Source organism: Zeus faber (genome assembly GCF_960531495.2).
Source record: "Zeus faber genome assembly, chromosome: 3".
Classification (NCBI taxonomy): domain Eukaryota; kingdom Metazoa; phylum Chordata; class Actinopteri; order Zeiformes; family Zeidae; genus Zeus; species Zeus faber.
The window spans coordinates 16,010,687-16,023,566 of NC_137190.1; the positions used below are offsets into that span (position 1 = coordinate 16,010,687).

General features: G+C 41.8%; 1 protein-coding gene across 1 annotated transcript in view; it reads right to left on the reverse strand.

The window, feature by feature from the left end:
- The window catches only part of LOC307227807 (histo-blood group ABO system transferase 1-like), a gene marked incomplete at both ends in the record, with an annotated part of 25,868 nt that extends 13,188 nt beyond the window's left edge, over positions 1-12,680 (reverse strand). Inside the window, 5 exons of the mRNA XM_079997245.1 lie at positions 429-461; positions 943-1,044; positions 2,323-2,416; positions 3,152-3,273; positions 12,610-12,680. Coding sequence (XP_079853371.1) covers positions 429-461; positions 943-1,044; positions 2,323-2,416; positions 3,152-3,273; positions 12,610-12,680 — 422 coding nt within the window. The remainder of the gene's footprint in view (positions 1-428; positions 462-942; positions 1,045-2,322; positions 2,417-3,151; positions 3,274-12,609) is intronic.
- Between the last annotated feature and the right edge of the window lie 200 nt (positions 12,681-12,880).

Genomic DNA, 12,880 nt, shown 5'->3' on the forward strand with positions numbered 1-12,880 from the left:
AAGTGATGGGGAGGGAATATTTTTTTGATTGAGAAGAAATTAAGAAATGTATAAGCTTTTATTAAGTTATTCATTTTTTGTTTTGATTACATTTATTTCACTTAATATTAATAATTATAATACAAATGAAATTCACCGTCCTACTTTTTCAACAGGTTAGATAGATTGGCCAATTATATCATAATTAGACATTATTAGGTACTAATTCCTTGTCTTTTTCTAAAGACCATATACTGCAGGTAAGACTGCAGTATCTTGGGGGTGGGTGTGACTTGACTTGAGACGTGATTTGCCTTGGCCAAGAAAAAATTACTTGGGACTTGCTTGAGACTTGGACCAAATTACTTGAGAGTGAGTTGGATAAGAGGGACTTGGTCACATGTCTGCTATTTAGGATAATATATATCATATCATATTTGATAACTTACCCTTTGTGTGTGCTTGGCTGGGCGTACTTAAGTCTGAAAAAACAACAACAGAAAGAATAGATCTCTCAACAGCCAAAAGTAAATATCACCCTAATCCGTCAATGATTAATTGACACAAAAACAGGCAAACAGTTCTGATGTGTTTGCTATGTGTCTTTGGTTCCTCACACCATGTGCTAAGGAATATTCAAATCATATTATTTATTGGATTTCAAACATCTGAGACAGTAATAGATCCTTGAATGATCTTTGTTTTGGTGTTGTATTTGCCTCTATGTAAATGCATGCACTTTTATGTAACTTTATGGCTTGAATGCAAGACGGTTGAACTACAAATTTCTCTGTGGGGACAATGAAGCTATTAAGTTGCGTTGTTGCTTTCTTGTAAAAGAGATTCTGAATCTCCATCAGATAAACTTGGTGAAATAAAGCTTAACCAAAATAAAAATAATACATTTTTAATATCATTGCATATTAAGTGCCTTTCTTAATAATAAAGAAAAAAGATTCTTACCCCTTCTGCATGAGAAGATCACCTATTTTCCAGGTGCTTGTGTCAGTGCAGACTGTGTTGGTGATTTTTACCAGCTCTGATTCAGCAGGTTCATTGCAAAACCTTTTGAATCGAAACACAATACATTTTTTTCCATTTAAATTGTTTGTTAAATGCAGAACTGGATTTTCTTCAAATTCGGTCAATTGACATTTCCTACGGCATTCCATTCATCCATCCATCACTTTTTATTACACAATTATTCGTGCTCTCATCACTGTTTACTGCGTGCAAACCGTGCCCCCCCCCCCCCCCCACACACACACACACACACACAAAGTCATGCAAATTAATACAAATTGTTGTCATGCAAAATTCACATTTACCTATTGGCTGATTTTAAGTAGAAAAAGGATGACTTTACCCTATGGATGGGATGTTAGTTCCCAAGTAGATATAGACGCCCCTGAAAAATTAAGGCAAAGTTAATTTGATCTCACCTATTTTGTTACAGAAATGAGGCAACAGCACAGTGACATCAGTGAAATAGAATGTCTGTGTGTAGAGCGATAGTGTCTTCAAAGAGTGCAATAGATTATTTTTATGATATATATTTTCATTAATTTATTTCAGTTATCAACAATCAAATTCATTACAGTGCAATTGAGATTTGTTACAATACCATTCATTTCAATTATATCTTAAAATAAATAGAAAAAAATTAAATTAAATATTCTCTGTGAATATATGTATAAATTCATTTCTAACATGTTTTATGGTTTCATGAACTTGACCCAGGTGAGCTCGGATAGGATGAAGCATATCATATATCGGACAGGGTGGAGATTCCACAACATGGGGTGAGTGTGAAATACCCTCACCTAACACTCATCCCTACAGGTGGACCCGTGTGCATGTCTAGCATAGATAGACAAGGAGTGGATCCATAACAATACTTGTTTCAAATCATAACCCCAGTTAATTGGAGAGAGAAGGCTAGGTGGAATTAGCCTGCTGCTGTTTTGAGAATGTGCTGCCAACCATTGTAGTCACAAAATAAATGAAAACTCATTGATGAAAAGCTGTAATGTAGGCTGCTTATTTTTCTCGAAGCATATTCAATTATTACGCATGATTTACCTACATCTGATTGATTTTGCTAACTTTAATACACTCGAGGTGAGGCGATATGGCCCTCAGTGAAAAAGATTTGGACACCCGTGGTTTCGTGTAATAGATTTTAGTTGCCATTGACATAATTGACTATACCATCCTATTTACAACCAAGGCCAGTGGTGGTGGCTTTGGGCAGGGCCCACCCAAATGTGCATCTTGCCCACCCAATAAAAAGTTAAGAAAAAAAAACGTGTTCAGCCAGTGGAAAAATAGGACAGAAAATACCGGTTCCCGTTTCTAACTTCTGATTGGTCCTTTTTCTCCAAAGTTACCCCCTGCTCCAAGCCCCGCTGAGGGGCGATGGCTTGGGTCAGAGGACCTGCGCGTTGCAGCCCCATTAGAAAACTCATTAGATATTTGAAAATGTTCCTCTGAGATATTTAATAGATTGGATCAGATCGGATCGTTAACGATGTGCCGGCAGTCAATACATATTGAAAAGTAATAAACCGCCGCCCGGGCTTAAAAATTGGATACAAACAAAATGCAAACGAAAAAACGGGAATACAATTATTTACAAATGAATAAAGACACAGAGTTAGATAACAATTGAATTGTAACGTAGATATGAAAGATGTACATTTCACCGCTTTTTATGCGGGTCATAGTTCGCTTCTACCCATACAAATAACAAGAGTTATAAGTGAGTTTTATCCCAAACACTACCTCACTTTATTCACATGCCACTTTAATGCACATATCAGTATATACATAATTGCCTATTCCATATACATAAGCATATTCCCTCTATCTATTCCATTTTATTTTACTGTATTTTATTTTATTCTATATATTTTTATTCTATTCTATAAGTATTCGACTTACTGTATTACGTTTTAGGAATCAGTTAGTTGGGCTATGAGAAATAATCTTTTTCCGAGGACATATCGTGTGTAATCACCGGGTGCGCTGCATTGACATTTCACGGCATATATGTATGAAAGTATGTATATGTAAGTGACGAATAAACCTCTTGAATCTGGAGTTATTCACAGTTCACCGCCTAATGGAAAGCCACGTGAGTTATTGGAGAGTTAATATCAGAGCGTCTTACCCAAAAGGGCCAGCAGGAGCAGAGTGACGACAAAGACATTTATATAACTCCTGGGGATGTACATCACACCAAACTCTGGCTGGACAAACGATGAAATAATAGATACTCCTTTAATGTGTAAGCTGGAAAAAAAGACGTTAGCAAAAAAATAAAATAAAAATAAAAAGCCACCGAGGAAAAAAAAATAAATAAAAAAACCCCAAACCAAAAAACAGACAAAAAAAAACAAAAAAAAAAAAAAACCCGTTAACAAAAGCAGAACTCAGTTTAGTCAAGGTAAAAAGTGTGTATTCTCCAAAAGGGTCTTGATCCCGCGACTGTGATGGTTACTGTGCTCCCTCGTCAGCGCAGTGAACAAACTGACTGTGAGAAGGAGGGAGGGAGGGTTGGGGAGAGAGAGAGAGGCCCCCCACCTCTCTCTCTCCCCAACCCTGGGGAGAGAGAGAGGTGGGGTGGGGGAGAGAGAGGGGGGGGTGGGAGAGAGAGAGGGGGGGGGGATTTGAGAGAGAGAGAGAGAGAGAGAGAGAGAGAGAGAGAGAGAGAGAGAGAGAGAGAGAGAGAGAGAGTAGAGAGAGAGAGAGGAGAGAGAGAGAGAGAGGAGAGAGATTTTTGATTTTTAAAGCATCTTTATTTTAACATTTTCTCTAGTTCAGACAATACCAACAAACACACTTTGTTCACCAAAAGAGTCCTAGAGAGAGAGGGGGGGGGGGGGGGGGGGGGGTTGGGGAGAGAGGGAGAGACAGAGAGAGAGGGGGAGGGAGAGAGAGAGAGAGAACTAGAGGGGTTGGGGAGAGGGGGGGGGGAGAGGCAGGGCGGAGAGAGAAGGGGGGTTGGGGAGAGAGTGAGAGAGAGAGAGGGGGGGGGGGGGGATGGAGAGAGAGATGATGTGGTCGGTGTAGGACAGGTGAGGTAGAGACAGAAGATGCACTTTCTACTACACTGTCAACCCCACCAGCGCATCAGAGCAAATGTTTTCGATAAATTCCAACCCAATGTTGGCGTCATTCACCGCACTGTCAGATGAAGGAAAGATGGGCGTGCTCCCCACACAGCCCCGCAGTCATAAAATGAGGGACAATCTTGATCTGCTGTAACCTGCGCTGTACATACTGTTACTTTTTATTTATTTACCTTTTTACTTTTATTGTAATTTTTCATGTTATTAATGCTATCATTATGAGCTTCATCTGTTGGTATTGTATACAATGTTGTTGTTGAGTTATTGTATCTCATGGTTTTGTTTTTTTTTGTTTGTTTTGGGTTTTTTTTAAACCAGTGCTGTCAGCATGCTGGGCATACAACACAGAGTATTTGTTTGCTATTTGCATCCAGGACAGAGTTAGTCTGCAAGAGGAGTTCAAGTTCTCCACCTGCAATGCAACTCTTTATCAATTCTTAAATCATCAAGAACTGCTGCAATAACACTGTCCTGTGGATGCCCTGTAGAACGACAAGAGCACAGCTTTGGTTATGGAGAGCCACCACCGACCCCCCTCTTTGGAGAACTATTCATCATGTTTGGATCTATAAACAACTGATCACTCCTCCAAGAGGGGGAGAATCACCACGGGTGAGACAAGTAAACATAGAAACAAACAACATTTACACAAAAACATGAGCATTGGACGACAACGTGTAGTGAAATACTGAATTGGGTCCAGGAAAACTGGAACTACAACTGGTCCCGTGGCCTCTTCCTGTCAAAGTTATGGCAGTAAATAAGGGAGGAAAGGAGAGGAAAGCACCCCCGGTTGCTGGGGTGCACTCCAAGCAGGGGGGTGTGTGTGCATGTGTGCGTTGTTGCCTAGGTGTGTGTGTGTGTGTAAGACGTCCACCGGTGAGCGTACATGACTTATCCCCATTGGTACTGGTGTAGAAGGTCGGTATTATGTTGCGGCGCCTCCAGGCAGCGCAAGGGGCCCCGAAGCCTCTATCTCATGTTGTTATCGAGTGCTACCTGCCCTCTAGCTTTGGCGATACTGTTATAATAACTGTCATGCCAATAAGGCTGAATTGAATTGAGAGAGAGAGGGGAGGGGGTTCTGTACATAGGCTTACTTACTGTACATATAACTGTACATGTAAGTATCTTTAAATACATGGATTTCAAATAAAAATACAAATTTATACAATTCTCATTAATTTTTAGCTGCAAGTCTACATTGTATGCTAAGTTAATTGTACTTATCTGGATGTATATACAGTATATACTGTAGATGTATGTGACAAATAATCACTTGAACTATATATAAATAAATAAACAATTAACTTATCTATATATATATATATATATTTATTTATTTATTTCTAAGAGCAAACCTCAATTCATTAAGTACATTTGTTTTTATTTTTTTTGCTTGTTTTATTTCACACTCGCTATGGCGGTGTTTACGCATGGTGAGTTTAATGCCATAGAGACTTTTGGTTGATTTAGCAAGACACGTGTTTCATCCAGATGTGACCTGTACTCTTCACCAGGTGAAAGGTCTGGAATTCATAGTTGAGGAGACCTAAGTAATCCAACCTGTCTGACCTGTTGAGTGCAGGATACCACACCCCCAGACTCAGATGACCTGACGCTAACGAAGAAAATGTGACATGGATCGTATGATGTCAAGCTCACTATTCTGTCCCTGAGGTTGTGACCTTTTTTCGTTTGTCAAAATTTTAAAAACTCTGGCAAATTTAGCAAAAAAACCCAGTGAGAATCGCTTTCCGGCGACTTCTCCCAGTTATAGTGCCCGAGTCTTGTTTTGCAGCTGCCCTTCCCTTTGTTGCTGCTTGGTTCTGCGTGGTTTATAACATCTTGGTGTCTCGCGCTTACCCCACCCACCCTCACGGTGGCTGTGGCAACAACGGCCAGACAGCCAAGTTTGAGGCGATCAAAATGTTGCACAAGATTAGATTCAACTAACTGTCATTGAACAGAGTACAAGTACTGAGGCGACGAAAGGCATTTCTCTGCATTTTACCCATCCTGGTAACTGATGTATCTAGGAGCACTGGGCTGCCATGTAGCGGCACTCGGGAAACAGTTAGTGGGATGTCGTCTCAACATATGGGGACGTGGAACAAGGGATGAAAATGCTGTAAAGAGGGATGCCTGGTCACCCTACACCCCGGACGGATCCCGAGCGGGGGAAGAGAAGTAGTGTAAAGAGTGAAGAGGTTTCAATTCTGACACGCCCCACCTTCCCATTGTCAAAGGAAGAAATTGGAGGACGCCCCCTCGGTTAGTGTTTCAGTTCCATGAGCCATTGTCATTCAACGACACTCGGTTTCGCTCTTCTTTCACTGTTTTAATCTCAAAGGGGGAAATTCGGTGAGATCAGGCCTTTGCTACGTGTCATTTGGAGGTTTAATAATAATGCAAAATGTTGCGGAAGCTTGAGGTGCGTGGGTGGACATGGCCCGCTCAGGAGTCTTCAATTCCTCGCGTCCTTGAAACTTTTCCTGTGAAAAAGGCCATTGTCGAGGCCGTGAACATGTTTATTTAAAATATGAGTAGAAGTGGGAAAATGAGGGAAATGCTTTGAAATACTGTTAACAAAGTTAAAAAAAAAAGGAAAATACACATGTTATTGCTTTACTACTGTACACGCCGTTAAGATATACCAGATCTAGGAAAAGCTCAGGGTGTATTTTCTTAGTTTTAGTTTTGTCAGAATGTCTTCATTACTTTGATGTATGAAGAAAAGCACTGCTTGAAGTGGAAAAAAAAAAAACAAGCACCAGGACTCCTTCCTTTGCGTGTGCAAAACAGCTAATGCTTCATTCCTTCGGATTCGTAACTCTAAAAAATCCCGCCCTGTACTATGAAAAGTGTTAAGGAACAGCCATTTATGTTGGAATTTCAGAGCCCATCGCTCATGTCCGAGTTAACCAAGATACCAGATCTGACGTTACGGCAACATGATGCCGTGCATCATTGACGGTGAGCAACGTTCCCTTTGTATGTATGCAAATGACAGATTTCCAAGTTGGCCAAGGAAGCAGCATCAATTCCTGCTGCCTCTCGACCTGATGCGAACATGAAGCACTTTCTAATTCACCTGAATCAGAGTGCGGGGCAGCAGCTTTTACCAACAATCCCGTCAGAGCTGGCGGAATAAATAATGAGTGAAATAAGCTGTTTTCACCAAAAAGGTGTGAAATAAAAAGCGCAAACAAGGATGCCCACAGTCTAAAGAAATCCCCTGTCTGTGTCCATATATGACGTCAATGACGTTGTGTACATACAGTAATGAAGCCCCTCTTTTACTGCTCATTGATGCACCAAGTGGCAGTTCGGTGCTGTGGGCAGCTACTCAATGACCTGATCAATGATCATTTGTACATATCGGGCGACAGTGGCGCAGGAGGTAGGGTAGGTCGTCCAGTAATCAGAGGGTTCCTGGTTCGATCCCCTGTTCCTCCTAGCAGCATGTCAAAGTGTTGTAGACAGCAACATAGCATTAAACACATTACCACTACAGGTATCAATATCTGTATGAACGTAGAAATCCATGGCCCCAGTGCATTTCTTAGCCAAGTAAATGGGTACCTACAGGCGCTAATATAGATGTAAAAAATTCTTCTGCTCCACCTATACTCAGCTGGAACCGATGTCATGGACATATATGTTCTTGATCGTCTTACACACACATCTTGACGGGTCTTGGTCCGATTATACATGTAAATTGGCATATCTAACATAATTGGTGTGCAAATACCAGCCCAGACTTTCAGACTTGCATACCCCATGTGTCCACGTAACCAATAGATGTCAGGAATTGTTGCTTGTCCCATTGTCTAAATTATCTGAGTTTGGTTACATGCTGTTGTTACCCCCACTGGAATTCTAGGTTAACAGTTACTTCTTCTATCGGAACAAATGGATTGAAAAGTTAGAGTAGTAACCAATCTTCTCCATACATTAGTGCAGTTCAAATGTCCTACAGAAAGATTATAGTGGAATGTCTTTATCAGTTCACCGTTTTGCTTCATCTCAACAGAATGTGTCGTACCTTCATCAATATGATTATATATTAGTTCAGTCAAATTGATATAATTTGAAAAACTTGTAGCTCTCGCTAAACACCTACATTCTTCCTATGATGTTGATATAGGTGAGATGAGGAATGGTGTTTGCACTGAGTAAGGCATTTTACTACATACATAACAGGAATGATCCGCATCATACTGTTCTTTTACTGAATGATTCAAAAATCTCCACCACATATTTTGTTGAAATGAGTGTCCAGTGGAGTCAACTTTTAACCATAAGTGGACTGCGTTAGTGACAGAACGTTCATTTCTCACTTAGGGCTTTTCTTCTAGATCTGATGTGAGTGAAAGTGGGGCGGGGGAGCGGCTTTTATTTAAGTCTTGCAGCGGAACTGTGTTCCAGGGTTGGATGATGAGAAAGATGATCACTCAGGCATGTCCAACCTTTTCCTGTTGATGGGGCGTCATCCAAGTAGTTTTCAAGTAGAAATATTGTAGTGGCATATCCTGTTCGCGGGACTGAGGTTACTAGCACATATCCCGCAAGGATCATGATCTCAGTTCAAGTCAGATGATTCTCCATTGTTGTCGTTTATCTGGTTCTATGGAGGGTTGTAGGCTGGCAGGCATGAAACCCAATCAAGTTTGGTTTCAGCGATAGTTTATCAGTTTATTTTTTATCATTCCATTTGCTCTTTCTACCGCACCACCACATTATGGATGGTAAGAGCAATGCAATTTAGAGTTCCTTCAACACCTGGTTTGCAAAGTTACTACCATTATCTGTGCTTACCTTCACCGGGATCCCCCAGCGTGGAATGATTTTGGTCAGTAGTGCTTTTGCCATGGCACGGGCATCATTGTTCTTATATGGGAACACTTCGATCCATTTAGAGAACATGTCAATTATTACCAAACAATATTTCTTACCACGACAGGGAGTCAGCTCAATAAAGTCCATCATGAGGTGCGCGAAGGGAGCATTCGGAGTAGGGTGGGAAGAGCTGGTGGTGGAAACCTCTCCCTGCGTTGTTCCCTGCACAAATTACACACTTTCTACAAAAATTGTTTGCAAAAACTGTGAAGCCTGGGATTTCATAATGTTTACTTAATTCTCCGACCATCCCCCCTTTTGACACATGGTCTTTACCATGTGTCAAACGTGCAAAATAGGGGAAAAAGCCATCATGAGAGAAATGGTTTTCCCTCTGGACCATACCAAATGTCTTTGTCACAGTATCCTTTTGTCTTCCACAACAACAGTTCAGAGTGGGATGCCTGTTTTTGGAGGGAAGCAAGGTTAGAAAAAAAATGGGAGTCTTCTCCATCTGCGGGAGAGACAACCATTGTTAGAACACGTGCAGTGTTACGAGCACGAGCGTTACCTTTAGATATGGGGTCAGAGGCATTAGTATGAGCAGAGCATTTACAAATTGCAACTTGAGCTGGGAGGTTAATGGCGTCCAAGAGGTTTTTCCCAAGGTCAGCATTAGCAATACATTTTCCAGCAGAGGTTAAGAACCCTCTGTGGCGCCATAGGGCACCAAAACATGTACAACACCAAATGCCTGTCAGTATAAATATTTACACTTTTCACTTTGGCAAGAATGGATGCATGGGTTAGTGCAAACAATTATGCAGCCTGGGCTGAAGATGCCCAGGGAGCTCAAAAAGAGATACAACCGAATATGCCACAAGCGGGTCACCAGCCGGTGACCTCTGTGCAGACCCATCCACAAAAAGTTTCATATAATAATTTACAAAAGTTTCAGCAGCAAGATCTGGGTGGGGCGAAACCACAATGGCTATCGCTGCCAAACAATCATGCGGATCCCCATCGTCAGCAGTGGGGAGAAGAGTGGCTAGATTAAGAACGGTACATCGTTTCAAGGTTACATGGGGAAGCGGGAGCAGCACATGTTGATGGAGAGCTGTTGCTGGAGAGAAATGAGCCATTTTGCTTTGTAGCAAGAAAGACGCTCCAGCAACTGGTACCAAAACAGTAAGTGGACGGTAGGCCACAAGAGAGGCAGATGCAGCCACTGCCATAGATGCAGCACTTACCCAGGCATAGAAGCAGGCAACCCACTTGCCACGGCACCAAGTTTCTGAGAATAATATGCAACAGGACGTCATTTATCTCCATAGGATTGCAACAACACAGCAGACATTAAACCATCCTTCTCATCTACTGTCAGAGTGAAAGGGCACGTCATATCTGGTAAGCCCAGACATGGGGCAGATGTAAGAGCTTGTTTAAGAGCAACAAAGCTTTCCTCCGCCTCAGGGCTCCAATCAACCTGATCCGACAATTACAACCCCTTCTCATGAGCCATTGTTAACAATGGTAGGGCAAGTACCGCATAATCCACAATCCAAGAGTGACAATAACCACAGCAACCTCAAAAGGACATCACCTGCCTTTTAGTCTTTGGTTTGGGTATTTTCAAAATGGCGGCAACTCCCGAGTTGCCTAGGGTGCGACCCTGTGATGAAATATCATGACCAAGATAATGAACGGTCTTTTGTGCCAGTTGTAGTTTTGTTTTAGAAACCTAAATCATCTATATACTGGATCAATGTGCTGCCATTCAATAATTCAAAACCAGCTAAATTTTCACCTAATGCAGTGGAGAACACTGCTGGGGAATCCCCATATCCTTGTTATTACATTTCACTGCATATATGTATGGAAGTATGTATATGTATGTGACAAATAAAAAAATCTTGAATCTTGAACATGCAAGTCTATGTGTAAAGTTTTCCTTGAAAAGTGAAGGTGAACTAAAATCGTGAGTTGTCCTCTATTGGCAGGCTAAAGAAAGCATTTGCAAGGTCAATAACAGTGAAAATTTTTGATGTACCCAGGACTTGAGACAAAATCGTACTGGGATTAGGAATAACAGGTGCTCTGTGGTGAACAGCGTAATTTATAGCATGCAAATCCTGAACAAAATGCCATGAGACTCCATCCGCCTTCTTCTTAACAGGCAGTATTGGTATGTTGCATGGAGATGAGGGACACGGTACAGCAATGCCAGTTTCTAAGAGTGATTCAAACACTGGGGTTATACTTAACACAGTGTCTGGTTGCAACGGATATTGTGGTTTATGCGGTCGATAGGAGGATTTTGGTGTGACGAGGGGAGTTGTCCCCTTCATTAGTCCAACATATTTGGTTTTGGCCCAGAGTATCTCTGGCACCCCCTCTAATGCGGGGTGTTTCTCAGCGTTAAAGTTAGCAAAAATCCCTGTTGCGTTTTATTTTGTCGTAACAACAGGGATTGGATGGATTGATCGTACACCGTACACGTAAAGGTGGATTAATAAGGAAACCAAACATCACTTTTTGGGCTATATTGGCTCCCGTCAGGATGCACCTGCCAATCCATTATGCTCGCACATTTTGCAACCCAAGGGCCAATAGATTGCTATGATAAATTTGATAATTTTGCCAACGACACATGCGGAAAGGAACCATAAACATCATAGTAAGTGTCCTGTGTTGGGGTCAATTGGACCGTTAACGCACAATATTGTGGTGAGCAGAGAATTCCTTTTCCTGTTAATTGACATGCATGACTTTCCCTAAACCATACCTTTTCAAATTTGTTATCTTTCCCTTCACTGTTAATCCTAACAGTACGATGCAGTTCTGAGGGATCCATAAAATCACCGCTGTGTTTCCACAATTCCTGAGCTTTCCCTATCAATTCACCACTAATAGAACGTGGACCGTCTTGCTGTAAATCCCACGCATAAGCATAAGCATAAGCATAAGCTGGTGTTCCGAGGTCATGGTGGACCATAGAAGATTCTGCATCCTTTCTAACAGCAAGATTTTAAGCCCACTTTCTGTACACTCGATGATGCCCAACAAACACATTAGTTCCTGACCACACAGGTGAACGGGGCAACAGTTGGAGAGTATGAGACTGTGACAGAATGTGATAGTGTTAGCTTAATCTTCATTGTCCACTACTTCCAAGGGTACAGTGAAACTTTCCATCAATCTCAGTGCTACTGCTCCCATGATAGCCGTCGAGCTTCCCGATAATGGTGGACTTGATTTAACTTTCTTAGTGCCTAACACCGAGTACCTTGCACCGGAGTCAACGAGGAATAGTATTGGCTCACCATTTATCTGGAGGATGATGGTCGGTCGTTCATTGGCTGGGGACAGAAGCTGAGAGAAAACTGGGAGGATGAATGTATCAGCTAAATCAAGATCGACTGAGGCATCTGGGGTAGGAGCGTCTATTTCTCAATCCTGCCCCTTGACACCATCATTGTTGATGGTGTCCTTGGTACCTAGCACGCCCACCCCTCCGTTTCCTTGTGAAAAATGAACAGACACTTCGTCTTTGTTCTAGTCGCTTCTTGCTCGTCCCTGTTGAGTTAATTAGGACAGGAACAGGCATAATGTCCATGTTCGTTGCAGTAGTAGGACATGAATGTATGTCACTGACGTATACTGGTCCTCCTCGGCCTGGTGCAATCTCTCGTCTGCCTGGTCTTCCTTGTCCTTGTCTCTTTCCATGACCTCGTTGGTTCCTCTCATAGAAAGACAGTTGAGCCATTTGCAAGTTACCAGCAGCCATGACGCGGCTTACATGTTTTGCTGCTTTTTGTTTGTTATAGCAGGATACAGCATGTATCATGTGGCGTTTAAATTCGGCAAGCCGAACGCCCTCATACCCTATACATGTGGTGCAGACCATCTGTCTGATATCTGGGAGA